The 18,359-nt window shown below is 35.1% G+C and overlaps 1 protein-coding gene across 2 annotated transcripts in view; it reads right to left on the bottom strand.

Annotated features, from left to right (window-relative positions):
- LOC148951248 (lymphotoxin beta receptor inhibitor) overlaps window positions 1–13,668 on the bottom strand; it is a 42,638-nt gene extending 28,970 nt beyond the window's left edge. The window contains exon 1 of one of the 2 annotated variants that reach the window (XM_089090199.1): window positions 13,452–13,668. In XM_089090199.1, coding sequence (XP_088946325.1) covers window positions 13,452–13,598 — 147 coding nt within the window. In that variant the 5' untranslated portion in view covers window positions 13,599–13,668. Of the gene's footprint in view, window positions 1–13,375 lie in introns of both variants that reach the window. The other variant, XM_089090200.1, reaches the window with a different exon arrangement.
- Window positions 13,669–18,359: the final 4,691 nt, after the last annotated feature.

The raw sequence follows: 18,359 nt of genomic DNA, 5'->3' as shown, positions 1-18,359 counted from the left end.
AAATTAATTAAAAAAAAAACTTTCCAAACAAGAAGTTTTTCACAGAAAAGTAAAGGCCATTTTAAACTTAAGATCACAGTAATAATACACAGGAACAAGTAATAATATAAATGAAAAAATAAATCTTAAAGCGAGTAATGCTTAAATTGAATATGCAAATCAAGCTTAAAACAAAAAAAAAAACTTGCTATTGAAGTATAAATGAAACCCAAAACGAACAGAAATTAAATAAACAATCAATACAAACAAACATACAATAGATACTAATTTAAATGAATAAATAAATCTTCAAACGAGTGAAACTTGACTATGCAAATCAAGCTTGAAGCAAAGAAGAATCTCTACTAACAAGAGTTTGGGTATCGTCTCCTTCTTTCACTGTAAAAGTCTAAAATCTACTGCGTTATTGGCGCTTTACTGAAAACTATATGTGGCTTGAACAATCTTGGAAAGTATAAACAAAATCAAATTGAATATTTGATATGTAACAATATTAACTGTTGAAAGATCCATCAGTTCAAGATTTTATTTCGCTCTAATTTCATTTTCATTTTCAATGCTGTAAGAACTGGAAAAAAAAATACTTGTAACATAATTCGTTTTCAGTGAAGCGCCAATGATGCAGTAGGCTTAGGTTTTTACAGTTAGGAAGGGGGCAGTATCCAAACTCTTGTTTGCAGTGAAACTATATTAGTCTTGAACAATTTTAGTAAGAACTAATAAATTAAACTGAATATTTGATGTATAATGATATTAATTGCTGAAAGCTCACCAGTTCAAAATTGTACTGTAATTTTAAAGTTTATTTTCAATATTAAGTGCAAAAGAATATATTTGTACTACATTTGTTTGCTTCAAGCTTGATTTGCATATTCAATTTAAGTTTCACTCGTTTGAAGATTTATTTATTCATTTGAATTAGTATCTATTGTATGTTTGTTTGAATTGATTGTTTATGTAATTTCTGTTCGTTTTGGGTTTCATTTATACTGCAATAGCAAAATATTTTTTCTTTTCTTTTTAACCTTGATTTGCATGTTCAATTTAAGCATTACTCGCTTTAAGATTTATTTATTTATATTATTACTTGTTGTATCGTTTTTGGCTATGATTGTTTATTTAATTTCTGTTCGTTTTGGGTTTCATTTATTCTTTAATAGTAATTTCTTGTCGTTTTTAGTTTGAATTTTAACAGATATTTGTATCTGTTGATCTTAAGTTTAAAATGGCCTTTACTTTTCTTTGAAAAACTTCCTGTTGGGAAAGCTTTTTTTTTTTTAAATTAACACCCCCAAAAAATCACACCATCAGATTCAGTATATCAGAGAACCCTATTGTAGAGGCTTCAATCTCCTATATACAAAAATTTGCAGTTATTGTATTCATTTTTTGCCAGAGATCACTGGTGTGTGGTTACTTGTTTTTTTTTCTAAGAGGGATTGTATTGAACCCGTGATCCTAGATGATCGATAGCTGGAGCTCATTTGATTGGAAAATAAAATTAGCAAAAAATCCCACACCCCCCCCCCAAGTTATCCGATCAAAATTTTTAGATAGCTTTTTGATTCAACACATTTGAAAGATCCAATAGCTATGCATTTGGGGATAACATGACTCCATAGTTCCTGGGAAAAGAGCTACAAGCTATACAATTTATCTGTTGTTCACATACAGCATTTGTTATTGGGAAGTATACAGGCATTTTAGGGAGCAACATTAAAACTTGAAACAAACAGAAATTATTTTGTATATAGGGGGGCTACTCCTTTCTTAACCCTTGCTCTTTGAATCCTCGCAGTTTTTGAAGACTAAGAGGAAAGATGTTGGTTTGGTCCATTTTTTATGCAACAATTTAAAAATCGTTTCATAAATATAACGTGTCAATCATTTTGTCTGCTCCTGTCGAGCCCCTTTCCTCAGTTTGAAGCGCCATTTTGACATGCAAGAGAAATAAACTTCAAGATATTGTAAAATAACCAATATTGAAAGCAAAAGAAAAAAAAACATATTGGCTTATGAATGAAACAGATTGCCGTGGTTTTTATATTCAATTGTCTTGGTTTGTATAACTTTTCTAATCAGTAAAGTATAACCTAAATAAAACTCATGAGGTTACCCTATTAAAATCCTTTATATATTACCTTTTACATGTTTTAGTATTTAATTACTATACATGTTTATTCACCTATACATTACAAACAAGTATTTTGTATTTAGATACTTTTTAAAAGTATTTTACCCATCATTGCCCTTAGCATTAGCAATAGTAGAAAGCATAGTAGCAGAAGTAATAGTAGATGCAATAAGAGTAGTATTAGTGATAGCAGTAGTAGTATTAGTAGTAAGCGCCAACAGTGCTCATGTTGTGCCTTTTTGGTCCAGTATATCCTCTTCTCATACCCTGATAGTTCCAACTTAATGCTTTAAGCCGTTTGTGAGAGATTGATGATATGTCCTGTTAATAATCTGCATGCACAGAATATGTTTTACTTGGTCTAAAATCCTCTTCAATGGTCCCTCCAAGTTCAACACTGATTTCGATAATATTAGTAGTATCAGCACTAGTAATATTACTAGTAGTAGTAGTATGCACATAGTGCAATTTTATTTGTTTAACATACCCCTCAACATGCCCTGGAACTTCAGCCTAGTACTTTAAGCCATTCTTGATATTCTGGTGATAAAGACTTGTGACAGCCTGAATAGATACAGCATTCAATTTCAATCAACATTGTTTTAATTTAATTCAACATGCTCCTCAACATTTCCTGATAGTTTTTCCTTAACAATCTTAGCCTTCGTAGTAATAGTATAATAATTATAGTGCCTTTTGGTTGGTTCAACACCCCCCTAAACATTCCCCAAAAGTTTCACCTTCCTACTCTTAGCCTCAGTAGTAGTAGTTGTAGTAATAGTAGTAAAAGTAGCAGAAATAGTAGTAATAGCACTATGCACAACCAGAGTGCGTTTTGATAGTTCAACATCCTTCTCAAAATGCCCTGAAAGTTTCAACTTAATACTCTTTGCTGTTTCTGAGAAATTGTTCATACATTCTTTTGGTAATCTGAATGCACACACTGCACTTTGATTTAGTTCAAAATCCGAAAATATTCCCTGAAATTTTCACCTTAATACCCTTAACCTCAGTAGAAGTTATAGCAGTTGTAGTAGTAGCAATAGTAGTAACATGCAAATACGTAGTGCCCTTTTATTAGTTTGACATTCCCCTCAATATGCCCTGAAATTTTCAAATTAATTTTCTCTAAGCTGTTCCTAAGATATTGCTTATATGCCCTTTTGAGAATCTGCATGCATATAGTTTAGTTATGATTTAGTTGAAACTCCCCCTAAGCATTCCCTAAAAGTTTCATCTTAATACCATTAGCCTCAATAGTTCCAGTAATTATATTAGTAGTAGTAATATTCACATAATGCCTTGATTAGTTTGAGATCCATCTCAACATACCCTGAAAGTTTCAACTTATTAATGTAAGCCATTCCTAACATATTGCTGGTACACCCTTTAGACAACCTGCATGTTCATAGTGTGTTTTGATTTGGTTCAACATCCCTTTAAACATTCCCTCAAAGCTTCACCTCAATACCCTTAGCTTTGGTAGTAGCAATAGTTGTTGTAGCAGTAGTAGCAGTATGCACATAGCACCTTTTGTTTTGTTTTTTCCAACATCCTCCTCAACACAACACTGAAAGGGTCAATTTATTTCTGTAAACAGTTCCTGGGGATTGCTGATACGTCTTTTTGAAGGGGCCCCAGGAAAATTCCCCATCACACAAAACTGAACAGCCACAGGGAAAGTACAAAACCGCCTCCACCCCCTATTCCTTAGAACTAATTCTGTATCTATCTGAAGGCTCAATGACAGTTAGGAAGTTTTGGGATTAAACTGTACCCTTTGAGGCAACTGGCCCCATCCCTACAAAACAATCAGAGAACCCTATTGTAGGAGTTCCAAGCTCTCATCTACAAACATTCAGAATTGTGTTTTTTTTTTTACCAAAGAAAGATCATGGACGTGTGTTTCTTTTTTTCCCAGGCATGATTGTGTCAAACCAAGGGTCCTAGAATATCATGAGAAAGCTAACTCAAACAATATTAAAATTTTAAGTGCCCTTTTAAGTGATGAAACATGCCCCTTTTTTCCTAAAAGACATCCAAATGAAATTTGGGTGTGCAAGTAACTGAACCCCTGTGTAACTGAATGACCAATAAACTGAGACCCCTTGTAACTGAACCCCCATGCAACTGAACCCTTGTATAACTGGCCCCTTTTCAACTCAACCCCATTTAACTGAGCCCCTGTGCAACTCGACCCAATTTAACTGAGCCCCTAGGCAACTGAAACCCTGTGAAATTAAACCCTTGTGGAACTGAACCCCTGAAGTCAGTTTTTCAATATTCTACAAATATGAGGCAATATCATGGGGTAAGACACAGGGTAGAAACTTTACAGGTTTAACCTTGTTGGAATTGTTTGCTTTTTAATGTCATGATATAAATACCACTTAAGATCATTCATGAAAAAAAATCTGTTTTGTTGTCACAAAAGAAAGAAAATCAGACGTTATAAACCATAAAAGCCTGATCTATTTTCCTTTTTTCAGATGAATCAGATCTTTCCAGTCTAAGTAATAACGTTGAGCAATAAACATCTGTGTTGAAAATCTCTGAACTTTGTGAATTTAGATAAAAAATTTCAATCAGATGTCTTTGGAGAATTTGCAGCTACAAAGGGCATGGGAGGGGGACTGGTTGCACTCTAACCTTTTTTTCAACATTCCCTTTAACATGCACTGAAAGTTTAAACTTAATACCCCCTAGCTGTTCTCAACATTTTGCAGATATATCTTCTTATAAAACTGATACACATAGTATCATCTGATTCAGTTGAAGATGCCCCTAAACATTTTCCAAAAGACATAACAGCTGAAATCCTCAGCCATTCTTTAGATATTGCTGGTATTTCCTTTTCAGAATCAATAAAGGACAAAGTGTTTTTTGGGTGGCTGGCGTTTACCCCCCAGAAAGTACCCCCCGCGGAAAATACCCCCCCCCCCCCGTGGAAAATAAGGCTTTCCAGATTTGAGAATTTTATTTGAGTTTTTTTTTTCTGTAGGGGGAAGGAATTTTGGTACTTGTGTATTATGTGCCACTCACTAAAGTTTAGGCTGAGTAGAATTCGAGAACACATTGTTTTTTTTTTTGTTAGTTTCTTTATTACTTTAGAAACAAATTTGGACTATAGATTTGCACATTGGGGGTGGGGGGGGGGGAAGTATAGTGGGTTTGCATGCAAAATGTGTTTGGTACAATTATTCTGCATATTAGACAGATAGATAAATAAGTGTGTTTGAAAGCCAAATACACACCCATGAACACAGTAAAATAACATAAATGAAAGGCATTTATGTTATTTACATAAATGCCAGTGCAAGATATTACTATTATGCCATTTGGCTCAATCTTCTGTATATTTGGCAATTTCATCCATGGTCTCTACTTTGCACTTCCTAAATTCACATTTTAATGCTTTCTCCACTTACTTTGTATTCCTGTTATCTTCATATGATCTATCAGTCAAATAATTATTGTACAGATCCCTCCTTCTTTCTATTACCTTAATTACCTTAATTTGCACTTCAGAGCAAATTAAGGTCCATACTGGATCTGTTGTGCTCTGGGTCAATGATGACAAAAATTCGTCACTGTGTTAGGGCCCAGTGACACGCCATAGGAGAGGTCTGCTGGAGAGATGCAATTTAAGCCCACTCGGTAGCAGTGGCCACGAGGTAGGTATGGCCTGTAAAGACCATTCTCAGTGTTATAGAGCTGACACCACCGCACAACAGCAACTTCGGATCGAGTATGCAAGATGGTTGGGTATGACAAGCGGCATCAGCCTCCTAGCAAGACACTCATTATGATAAAGTTGGCATCAGTCAGTAGTTGAGTGGGACGGACAGCCCCACTCATATTTCCATGGCTTGTTATTCCATTCCTTGTCAAGTCTGGACTTGAAGGACGCAGCCGTAGGTGCAGTCGCCGTTTCAGCTTGAAGGCTATTCCAATCATTGACAACACGCTTGGAGAAGAAGTGCTGCCGCGTTCGTGTTTTGACAAAACGTTTTGACAGCTTATGTGAGTGTCCTCTTGTATGGTGCTGACTTGAATGTTTGGTAAAGAGGGGGTTATTTGGTTGTGCGTTGTACTTGTAGGTCAGCATCATATCACCACGGCGGCGGCTGAAGACGAGTGTTGGCAGCTGCATGTGTTCCAGTCTCTTGTTGTACGGGAGATCTCGTAGGCCAGCTATGCACTTCGTGGCAAGTCTTTGAACTCCTTTGATTAGACTGGTATCATTCTAATTAGAAGGGGAGGTGACACGCGTACCAAAATCCAAAACGGGTCTAACTATAGCCTTATAGAGCCTTAGAAAGACTGTACGGGAGCGGCTGGTTATAGTGCGTTTGAGGAGACCAAGGCTTGAATTTGCTTTTGAAACTGCTTGTTGCCAGTGGCCATGGAACTTCAGTTGTTCATCTATCAGCACTCCTAAATTTCTTTCTTCGGGACTTGTCTTTAGTACTAAGCTAGCCAGTGAATTGGGATCGGACATGTTGTACTGGTGACGGGGGTTGTTGCTTCCAAAGTGAAGGACACTGCACTTTGATGTGTTGAATTCAAGTAGCTAGTCTTGTGCCAACATTTGGATTTTATGAAGGTCACACTGCAGACTTTGTTGGTTTGCAGGCCCAAACAGCTTGGAGTTATCGGCATAGAGAGTGATGTTGTTTTCTGTTCCGTTCATCAAATTGTTAATGTATATAAGGAATAGGGTAGGGCCCAAGACAGTACCTTGGGGGACTCCGCTTACAACATCACATGGTTTGGAGAAGACCTTGTCGCCATTAGTTGTGAAGATTCGAACCTGCTGACTCCGACCAGTCAGAAAGTCCATGACCCAATCGACCACGTCCAAGTGGGTACCTGCTGCTGAAAGTTCCAATCTGAGATGGTTGTGTGACTATCTGAGACTATTACACATAAAACATTTTCACCATTATTACTAGCTGCATTAATAACTTTCTTTCCAAAGACACCATTAGCAACTTCACAAATTATTTTCCTAAAGTTATTCCATCCATCTTCTACATTGTCAAATTTTAAACTTTCTAGTTTAGTATTCAACTGTTCCTGGAAATTTTCTCTCAAATTCTTATCTTAGAGTCTACTAGCACCAACAACAAAACAGATTTTTTATGAATCATCTTGACAGGCATATATAGGAAGACTTTAAAAAAGAAACATTCCAACAAGATTGAAAATATAAAGATTTTAACTTCTGTCTTATCCCATGATACTGCCTCATATTTGTAGAATACTAAAAAACTGAGTATGGGGGTTCAGCTGCACAGGGTTTCAGTTTCACAGGGGTTCAGTTGCACAAAGGTTCAGTTACATGGGGGTTTTGTAACACAGGGGTTTGGTTACATGGGGGTTGAGTTGCAATGGAAATTAAATTTTGAAATAACTATTTGGTTCATCATAAAAGAAAGGTCCCTCTGGGGGGGGGGGGGGCATGAACCCCCCAGCTCCTAAAAACAGGACTGTAATTTTTCCAATTTGTCCAGTATTTGCAGATAGTATTTGTTATTAGAAAAAAATATGGACATATTTTTGCAGGGGGGGGGAGGAATTTCCTGAGGAGAATTTTCAATGGGAAGGAGATTCTCTGAAAACATATATTGTTTTATTTGCCTTTCTTTCATTTTGAATGCAAAATTTTACATATGAAGAGAATGTTACAGGGGAACTATCCAGGACAAATATTCAGCAGGGATCAAATAGTTTGGCATGATTTCTCCATGAAAAAATGTGGATAATGTCCACAAAGGTGTGGCAGGGTGACAGCACCTTTTTGGTGTTTATCTTAATGCTTTATTTAATATAGTGATTTGCTTCACAATACAGTGATCTATCATTAAGGAGGGGTGGTAAATCATTGTGTAGGGGGATGGGATGGGGTGGTAAGATGCCTAAAGGAGTATGTTGTTTCCTATTCCTAAGACAAAATGCTTTGACAATGATAACCATCTCTGAATAAACAAACCCCTTCAATTAGTTCAACATCCCCTTCAACAAGCACTGCAACTTTCAATACTCCAAGTCATTCCTGATATTGCTGATATGCCCTTTTGATATTTTGCATGCAGACAGTGTGTTTTGATTCAGTTCAACTTACCACTTAACATTCCCTGAATTTTTTTTCTTTACCTGTTGCACAGCCTGCAATAAAATTGTACTATTGACCTAATTTTTTTTTAATATCTGTTTTAACAAAGGAATATTTTGATTCAAGTAATGAAAACCAATGGACAAATATGCTATTTAGGGCTACATCTGGTACTATTAGGGGGGATGGGCTGTCTTATTGAAATTAAAAATAAAGGATTGAGATAAGTAAGCCTTTTTGATTATTTTAAACTAGTTTTCAGTATTGTAGAGGGCTTCTTTTTAAAGTGTAGTAACCCTTAAATTTGGTAAAATGTTGTTATTTAAGCATCTTCTTTAGAAGACAGCATATACTAGAATGTTGTTTTTGTGGGTTTGCATTATTTCTTTAACTGTTTCTTATCAACAGCTGGTTTCTTAAAGCCAAAATAAAGCAAATGAAAAAAAAAGTCAGCAATTCTTTGCATATAGCCTAATAATAGGGGGGCTTGGGCAAAACAGTGAAATCAGTAATTATTATAAGTTGAAAAAGCACTTAATGGAAAATTTAAATTCTTTCTTGCTATACTGGAAAGCAGCTGAGTTAGGTGAATGAAACTATTACAAATAAATCAAGGACTTAAAATATACCCAAAGAAGATGTTAGATATTACATTTATCCTTTCCTTATTTCTTGGGCTTACAAAGAGAATCTAAACCTATCTAAATTCTACAAAAAAAAAATCATTCTCATTTTGAGTTTTTCAGTCTCTTTTTAATTGGCTAGAGCTTTTGAAAACATAATTTCTACTATTTCACCTGGATTTTAAACCATAACAAGACTTTTTCCCTAAATTTTAATTTTGGTCTCCAAATCTTAAAAACCTTAAAAACAATAATAAATGAAGTTATGAAGCTAAAAACACAAAAGTATTTGCCCATTTGAGCAGTTTATCAATTTTTCAAGATTTCACTTTTACAATACAAATATTAAAAAAGGTTAATGACCATTGGAGGGGAAGGATGAAGGTAGGTGCTTAACAATTCCTTCCCAGGGGATCATTCACCAAATTAAACAGCAGTAAATATTCAGTGGCTGGCCTCTCCTGAAGGCAACATGCTACACAAATAAAAGCAGTATCATTAGATTCCTTATGGTCTTTCTACATATCATCTTACCTTAATCCCATTAAGCAATTGTGGAAGGATAGCTTCTTGTAATATACCTGCCAGTGATGACTCCAGAATTTGGTTGAGGACCTTGGGGCATCCCAAAGTAGATGCCAGCTCCTCTACTCCCAACACTTGTCCCTGTCAAGGTTGAATGACTCCAGGGTTTGATTGCTTAAGGAGTTCTAAAGCAGGGGAACATAGGTGGAAAGGAAGTGGTAGTATTATCTGCAGTTGGTAGTTTTTTGGGTAATTTTCTGGGAGTTTCTCCAGGTTCTCTGGTTATGGTTGATGGGAAGAAGGCTTGAGGAAGGATTAGCTTGTAGACATTAGAATGCTGTGATGATGTCACCCCTTTTCCTTCAATAAACACAGGTTGGAATTTTTAAATGCTGCAAGCTTCTCATGGTAAGAGAGGGTTCTCAAGTTGTATGGCATTTTAGTGACATGCTGTTGGACATTTTCAGGGGATTGTTAATCTCTCTCAAATTGAGGGGAGGCCAGTGTCATATCAAACTCCAGCACTTGGCATACTATAGAGGTGTACAGCTTTTTTGTAATGTGTAGCTTACAACAGACAAATGTTTTTTTGATAATACCAAGACATATCCCTGTGTTTGCAGCAGCTGGGAGGGTATGCTGATAGCTGGGAGTCAACTTTAACACCAAGACCACACTTCACTCTAATGGTGTTAGATTAGAGTGGCTGCTTGTGGCTGTTCAATGAGTAATGTTGCTTTGAGTCATTTGGTCCAAGGTGGAGCACACTACGTTTTTCAGCATTTTGCAATAGTAGTCACTTTTTGGACTGGTGTGATATGTTATCCAGGTCTTATCAATGTATCAAAAGATTCAATTAATGGAGAGATATATTTCTAGAACTAGGGTAAGAATTCTAGTACTCAGCCAGTATCTAATTGGACTTACACCCTGCATAAAAGCATTTTCCTATACATAGACAGCAGGCTCCTAATCTTGGACATTATCTATGTATATTTAGATAGTCAGGATTAGCTGGCAACAATCTTGGAAAACTTCTGGTTTTCCAACATTTGAATTTAGACAAAATTTGCCCTTGTAGGCTAGCCTAATGAAATAAAATTATTCTGTTTCACTCTTTGATTAAATCGGTCCAAAATTGACAGTGACTGTAATATATTGTTCTAACTTAAAGATTATGTACCCAAGATGTTGTCTATCAGAATATTTGAAATTATGAGTGGTGTATATGGTTATAATATCTCAGCTAATCATATGCTATAAAATTCTAGACAACCTACTTCCTGCTATCTTTGAAAGGAGCTAGGAAAACAAAACTTTTAGTAATGAACCTAGGGCCATAAGCATAATCCAGGAAAGTATTGTTAAGCTAATATTTTAGCCTTATTCTGATTTCTAAGTCTTAAATTTGCCTACTGGACACATCCATACCAATTAGAATTTTGACAAAAAAATATTCTATTTTAATGTACAGTTTCTTTTTTGCTGTTTTAGCTTTGAAATTAAATTCCTGTTATTTGAGTAGAATTTTAAGCCATGTCAATATTTTTTGTTTTTAAATTCAGGAAATCTATTTGCAGATCTTTAAAACCTCATAGAATGGGATTGAGCAAAGTTGTGAAGCTGAAAATACATTCTTTGTACTTAATTTAAGCAGAAGATTTACTTTGCAAGGTTTTGCTTTTATACCATAAATATGTTAAAGGTCAGTGCTAGTCAGTCAGTGATTTCTCCCTAGAGGGAACAATTGCTAGAACAATAGAACAATTGCTTTTCTTGCAAATTGAAATTTAAGCTTTTTTTGGACCCTTGAAAATGGCAAACAAATTTTAGTTTTTGGGTATAAAAACAGGCTTAAACCATGTGCTTCAAACTTAGTATTTGATTATAAGTCCATTTTTTAAAGTTATATAATCCATAAGCATTGTTTTATCACAATAAAGTTTGATAAATGTTGAAAATAATTTCTCTATTTTTTTTTGTCTGCCATGTTTCTGCTGTCAGCTATGTTACTTTTCAACATATAGGTGAAACAGCAGTTTTTAAGTGGCCTAATAGAATAAGAAGAAAAGATGATGGGTTTGTTTTGAATTTTATTTAATCAACTTAATCATGACAAGTCAATGTTTGTGAATTAGAAAACTTTTACAAAATAGATTTGTAATGAAACAGTAAGTTTGAAACAAATGTAATAACCCATTTCCATATCCAGAAATATAGAACAAAATTATTATTTTCAAGGGTCCTAAAAGGGCTTAAAACTGAACTTGCAAGAAAAGCAATATTTACCAAAATAGGTACTTCAAAATAACTTTGCATGCCACAGGCCTACATTAGTCTGTAGATCTATCCCTGAAAGTTTCATTTTCTGAACCTAACCTCTTTCCAAAATAGCAAAAAAGGGTATTTGTTTAGCCTTGTGACACCTGATAAGGAGACATGTTAAGAAAACAATTCTTACTTTAAAATATGTATAATGATCCTAGTTCTTATATTATCCAATGGGAGAACCTTTATCAGCAAGTCTTTCCTCTAAAAATCCTCAAAAGAGAAAAAGTTTCCAAATATCACCACGTTGAAAATTCAATGCTTAAGTCTTTTTAAATTGGGGCTTTAAATTGCCACCTAATAAGTTCTTTTATAGATAGCATTCATGCTGGTCTTTTTAATATTTTTTTTTTAAAGAGCAGAGGTGTAAATACAAAATATTAATAGCAGTGGTGAAAATCAAAATGTTGTATTTTTGGCGAAAAACCGAAAATACAAAATATGCACAGCATTGAAAAGAAATGAAATAATATAAAAAAAAAATTATATAAAAAACCCGTTGATTTTGAATTGAAGTTATCAGGTTAGGTTAGGTTACAAAATATGCATAGAATTTCTATAATTTCAATTTACCACTACTTTTTCTTTAAACACGTTTTTTGACACATGTGCTAAACGCTATCTATAAAACAACTTATTTGGCGGCTGTTTACAGCGGCAATTTCAAAAGACTTAAGCATTGAATTTTCAACGTGGTGATATTTGGAAACTTTTTCTCTTTTGAGGATTTTTAGAGGAAAGACTTGATGATAAAGGTTCTCCCGTTGGATAATATAAGAACTAGGATCATTATACATATTTTAAAGTAAGAATTGTTTTCTTAACATGTCTCCTTATCAGGTGTCACAAGGCTAAACAAATACCGTCTTTTGAAATTGCTGCTGTAAACTGCTGCCAAATAAGTTGTTTTATAGATAGAGTTTAGCACGTGTTTAGCAGGTGTGTCAAAAAACATGTTTAAAGAAAAAGTAGTGGTATATTGAGATTATAGAAATTGTGAATTCTGTTATAAATCATGCCATTAAAAAAAAATTTATGTGTTTTATGTGACAATAAAATTATGTCTTTTAACCTAACCTTAACCTAACCTAACCACTGCTATTAATATTTTGTTTTTACTCCACTGCTATTTGCCCTTCACCACTGCTATTTGCCTTTTGCCACTGCTATTAATATTTTGTATTTACGCCACTGCTATTTGCCCTTCGCCACTGCTATTCACCCTTTGCCACTGTTCTTCAAAAATAATAAAAAAAAAAGACCAGCATGAACGCTACCTATACAAGATCTTATTGGGCGGCAATTTAAAAAGACAAGCATTGAATTAAAAACATGGTGATATTAGGAAACTTTTTCTCTTTTGAGGATTTTTAGAGGAAAGACTTGATGATAAAGGTTCTACCCTTGGATAATATAAGAACTAGGATCATTATACATATTTTAAAGTAAGAACTGTTTTCTTAACATGTCTCCTTATGAGGGGGCCAAGGCTAAATAAATACCGTGACCAGAAGTCAGAAAATTGACCAGAATATTTGGCTAGAGCATAAAGTACCCTATAAAATCTAGCCTAGCGGTAGCCTAAGCCTACTGCTTTTATTTTACTAGTATTTTTCCTCCAGAAATGTTTAACCACTAAGTATTCACCTTAACAACTTTCCAAAGTAGCAGAGATCTGCTCATCTTCGATCCTACTGCTATCTTTAAACCAAAGTGAACTTACAGGGTGAGGAGGTGGTGGTGGCTGATATTGTGGCACTTGTTGATTATACACTTGAGGATTTACTCGTGGTGGGAGTTTTTGGCCGTTGATTTGGTGGGAAATGGAGATATGAAAAGCAAGAAAACAAGCAAGGATAATTGATGTCATCTCAGGCAGTTTTCTTGCAAAATTCGAGTTTTATCTGAATAGCCTTGGTATAATTTCTTCTTAAATGGGGTCTTCCACGTCTATCCATTATGGTTCATTTACACATTGCAGTAATTCATACGGATTTATGGTCCGTTTACACATTCCGGGAATCCATGCGGAAATTCGTCCGTTTCTGTTAGAACTATGGCTAAATAACGCTGCGTTTTAAGGCAAAGATTTCAAATTATTGCAACAGCGTACCCTCTTCTGAAAGCTGTTGAGCAACAGAGAGCCAAATGACACCAATTTTCTTAGTTTTCTTATAGCCTGGGTGCGCAAGATCATACAAGCTGGGGTAGTCTAGGATCGTGTAGTTTTTGATAATCCATGCTCATGGTTTTATTCATTTAAAATCCTTGCCAAGATTCCGTCCTGATTTTACTCAAACGTTACGGAAAGCTAAAGATTTTTTTTTAGCACGAAAACGGACGGAATTTCCGCACGGATTGCTAAATCTGCATAAATTTCTGCAATGTGTAAGCGAACCATTAGCAATCTGTGCGGAAATTCCGTCCGTTGTCATGCTAGAAAAATCTCTAGCTTTCCGCAACGTTTTGATCAAATCAGGACGGAATCTTGGCAAGTTTTTTAAATGAATAAAACCCTGAGTATGGATTACCAAAAACTACACGATCTTATAACTTTGGTTCAAGGCTACCCCAGCTTGTATGATCCTACGCACTCGGGCTATAAGAAAGCTAAGAAAAACGGTGTCATTTGGCTCTCTATTGCTCAACAGCTTTCAGAAAAGGTTAAGAACATAGGTCATGCTGTTGCAATAATTTGAAGTCTTTGCGTTAAAACGCAGCGTTATTTTAGCCATAGTTCGAACAGAAACGGATGAATTTCCGCAATGTGTAAACGAACAATTTTTGTGTCTTCGAATTATCGCCATCTCAGCAAAATATTGTACAATCTCCCAGAAATAAAATACGGGTTAAAGAGTTGCATGGTGAGTTTTTATTACCTGGGACAATAAAATTATCCCTCTCCTTACTAGTGTAAAAGGGTGTGTCATTTATGACATTCCAAGTGATAATGCGCATAGGCAAGCTAACCCTATTGTCCCCTTAGCTACATCACTAGTCAAGAGGAATGGATATCAATTTCATTAGTTTGACGAAGACCTGTATTTTGTGTCGAATCGAAACACAAAATACACCACTGGAATTTCATTGGCCAAAAACTGTCTTCATCATATAACTCGCGTTTGGATTTAATTCTCCAAACTAATTATGAATCATCTACTTTCAGACTAATTATCTTAGTAAAGAATTGTCGGAATTTTGAATTGTAGCCGAAATAAGATCATCAATAGTGGGAGAGCTGTTGGTTCCGGATTGCCAGATATATCGCGAAAGGAAGGAATCAACCATACGGAGTCTTTTAGATGCCGGGTGAGGTGTCTGCGTCTGGTTTTCGTAGCAAGTGCAAGTAAGTATGATCCCCATTCCCTATGTAGTTTGACTGTCTCAAAATTTTTGATTCTACTGAGTCTAGCTCACTGAAAATACGAGTCATTTTGAAAAGGTTTTTTCTTTTCAAACCTTTCAAAGAAGTCAAAATAAGGTATAAGTCAGAATGTCAGGGTATATGGTGTACCGTTTATCTTGACAATGCGAAGCATTGTAACGAGATCAAAATCCATAAACTTTCCAAATTAAAGTTACCCATGTAAAATAGAACCACTTAAAACATGAACCTAAAATAAATAAACCCACAGACATAAAAAAAGGCTTGATCGTCCAATTTAAAAAGTAGCAAAACCAATGTATCTTGATCGGACAAACTTTGTAAAATCTTTCCCACAACAAATGAAGCAGCAATAAATAAAATCCATCTCTCTGTCACAAGAACATGCAATAAATATCAGTATGACCAAACGTTATGCGACAGGCGACCAACAATATATTTAAATGTTAAGAGCTTGAAATTCCGAACTGTCAAGAGAAGGTAGAATTTATTATACAAAAAATAGCCACGAAAGATACAAAGTATTTTCGTATAATCTAGTTACATTGTTCTGGAACTCAGTCTAGAGTTAGATATTCCAATATAACCAACCCGTATTGTCCTACAACAAATTTCACCGTGATAAATTATAATCCACCTGGAAACTAAGTGACAAGTCGTTAGCAATAAAGTTACAAAAGTAATACTTTGTTTGACAAGAAACATTCCGAAATGCAAATCTGACAGCTATAAATCGTATAAAAATTAAAGCAGCCAGTTGGTGTATTCCCTGTCCAGTAAGAATATAGGACATCTATTTGACCAATAGGTCCAACATATTATACATTTTAGGAACGCCTCAACGTGACCTCGGGCGAAATTGAAAGTATAGTTAGTTAGAATTTTGCAATTTCGAGGCAGTCTAGAGCAGTTGAGCGCAGTTTAATGTAAGTGAACTTATGATCTAACCATTAATAACTTTTGACAATCTCTATGAGATCTTCAATAGACACATGGGGTATTACATATATCTTAGTGCATAATTTTATCCAAGTGCCTATGACAGTGGAATAAAGTGCAGTTAATTTGATATTCCTGAATCAGCTTTGTATTGCTAATGTGAGTAAAAATAAATACATTACTTTCTTGGTTTTATCTCTTCATGTTAGTATTTCTTCATGTTAGGTAATTAGTCCTTGTGGCTCCATTCGCTCTCTAGGGAACCTGAATCCTTGTAATCCGCTTTCGACTCAGTATGGCCATTAACATACGCTCGCCGTTTGACCCGCTGTTTTAACCCCCCGCCAAACGAAGTCCCCCCTCAACTATGGTGCAAAGTTTATAAAAAACCCCTAAAGATAATAAAGATAATTTCTTAAACCACATTGGCCTGACATCACATAAAGAAAGAAAAACAAGCAAAAATGGGGTTTTTATAGGCCAAATGAAAATACTGAAAAAACACGTCCTCTCGCTTTTATGGTCTTCCTAAAGTTCATAAGCCCGGTAATCCACTTCGACCCATTGTTTCTTCTTTTAATTCTCCTACAGCAAAAATAGGGAAATTCTTATCACTTATATTTCGCCCACTAATTCAAGCTCAAAAATCCTATATTAAAAATTCCGCTGATTTTGTTTCCAAGGTAAAGTAAGTTTCAGTTAAACCAAATACAAGAATTGGCAGTTTTGATGCAGATTCAATGTATACCAATTGTGATCCTCAAGAAGCCAGACTTGTTATTGAAACATTAACTTAATTCTTATCCAAGTGCTTCTGAAAAATCTACTATTTAAAATCAAACAAATCTATTGGATAAATCCCTTTGTAACAGAACTTATGCTTACTTTTATTATAAAGGCATTTTTTATAAAAAGAAATGCGGCCTTTCCATGAGTGCCCCCTTTCTCCAATACAGGCTGATATTTTCATGGAAGACCTTGAAGAAGGGGCTATTTTGCAAAATTTTTGTAAACCTGAATTTTGGGTTCATTTTAAAGATGATATTTTTTATTTATGGGAGCATGGTGACGAGTCTCTGGGTTCTTGTCTTTACTTGCTGAACTCCTTGGATCCAAAACTGAAATTTACTCAGGAATCAGAAATAGAGAGGCGTCTTTCTGTCTTAGATGTTCTGGTGCACCGAAATAATTCATGTTTCGAGTTTAGTGTCTATAGAAAACCCACACATAATGACCCTTACTTAAGTTATTCCTCTAATCATTCTCCTGCTGTGAAAAGAGGAGTTGTCACTTCTTTAGTTGATACAGCATTGAAAGTTTGTTCAACACGTTTCTTGGATTTAGAGCTCAACCACCTTAGAGATATTTTATTTGGGAATGGTTATCCAATTAGTTTAATAAATTCTGTAATTGTAAAACGCATTAAAAGATTATCAGATAGTTCCACAGAAAACACAAATCAAAGAGAAAATTCAGTTTATCTTGGTCTCCCATACGTTAAATAGGTTTCAGACCACATTTCAAAAAATCTAAGAAAAAATAACATTTACACTTATTATAGACCCAGAAAAACTATCAGGTCCCAAATTTATCAAGGTAAAGACCCTATTCCGATAGGTGAAAACTCCGGTGTCTACAGAATCCCTTGTTCTTGTTGTCTTTGGTATATCGGAAGAACTGATCAGCGACTAACGGATAGATTAACTCAGCACTCTAGTTCAATTAAAAATACACTCAAAAAGCGGAAAAAAACCAGAAAGTTCTGACTCTGCCTTTGCAGAGCAAATTTTTGAAAAACCAGACCATACTATTTTGTTTAATCAAGCTAGTCTTATTTCGCATGACAAAGGTATTGTCCAGCACTACAGAGAAGCTGTTGAAATTTATAAATACCAACATTTAGTTCTAGCTTTAAACAGAGATTCTGGTGATTTAAGAATAACTCGAGTCATATTTCGGTTTTCTCAAAAGAGAAGCCGATAATTTAGTAATCCCTGAAATAAACCTTGAACCACTTTCCCAGTCATATAATCAAACACGTGAACAACTCCTTAGGTCTCAAAGGGTGTCTGCAAGAAATGAATTAATTAATATCCGGAATCAAATGACATAGTTCTCCAACTTATTTAATTACTGGTTCGTTTTGTTTTTTGAGTGAACGAATTGTTTCCTTTTCTTTGTCAGTTGTTCGGTAGTATCCGTCAATGGCAGTTCATATTTTTTTTGAATTTTGTGGAAATCGCGGATATTGGCGAATAACACGCTTTGATGGTTGTTAGGTATTTGGTTTTAATTCTTTTAATTTTT

The sequence above is a fragment of the Artemia sp. Qi Xiang Cuo genome, chromosome 6 (genome assembly GCF_049724085.1).
Source record: "Artemia sp. Qi Xiang Cuo chromosome 6, ASM4972408v1, whole genome shotgun sequence".
Classification (NCBI taxonomy): Eukaryota; Metazoa; Arthropoda; class Branchiopoda; order Anostraca; family Artemiidae; genus Artemia; species Artemia sp. Qi Xiang Cuo.
This window is presented reverse-complemented; position numbering and strand designations above follow the sequence as displayed.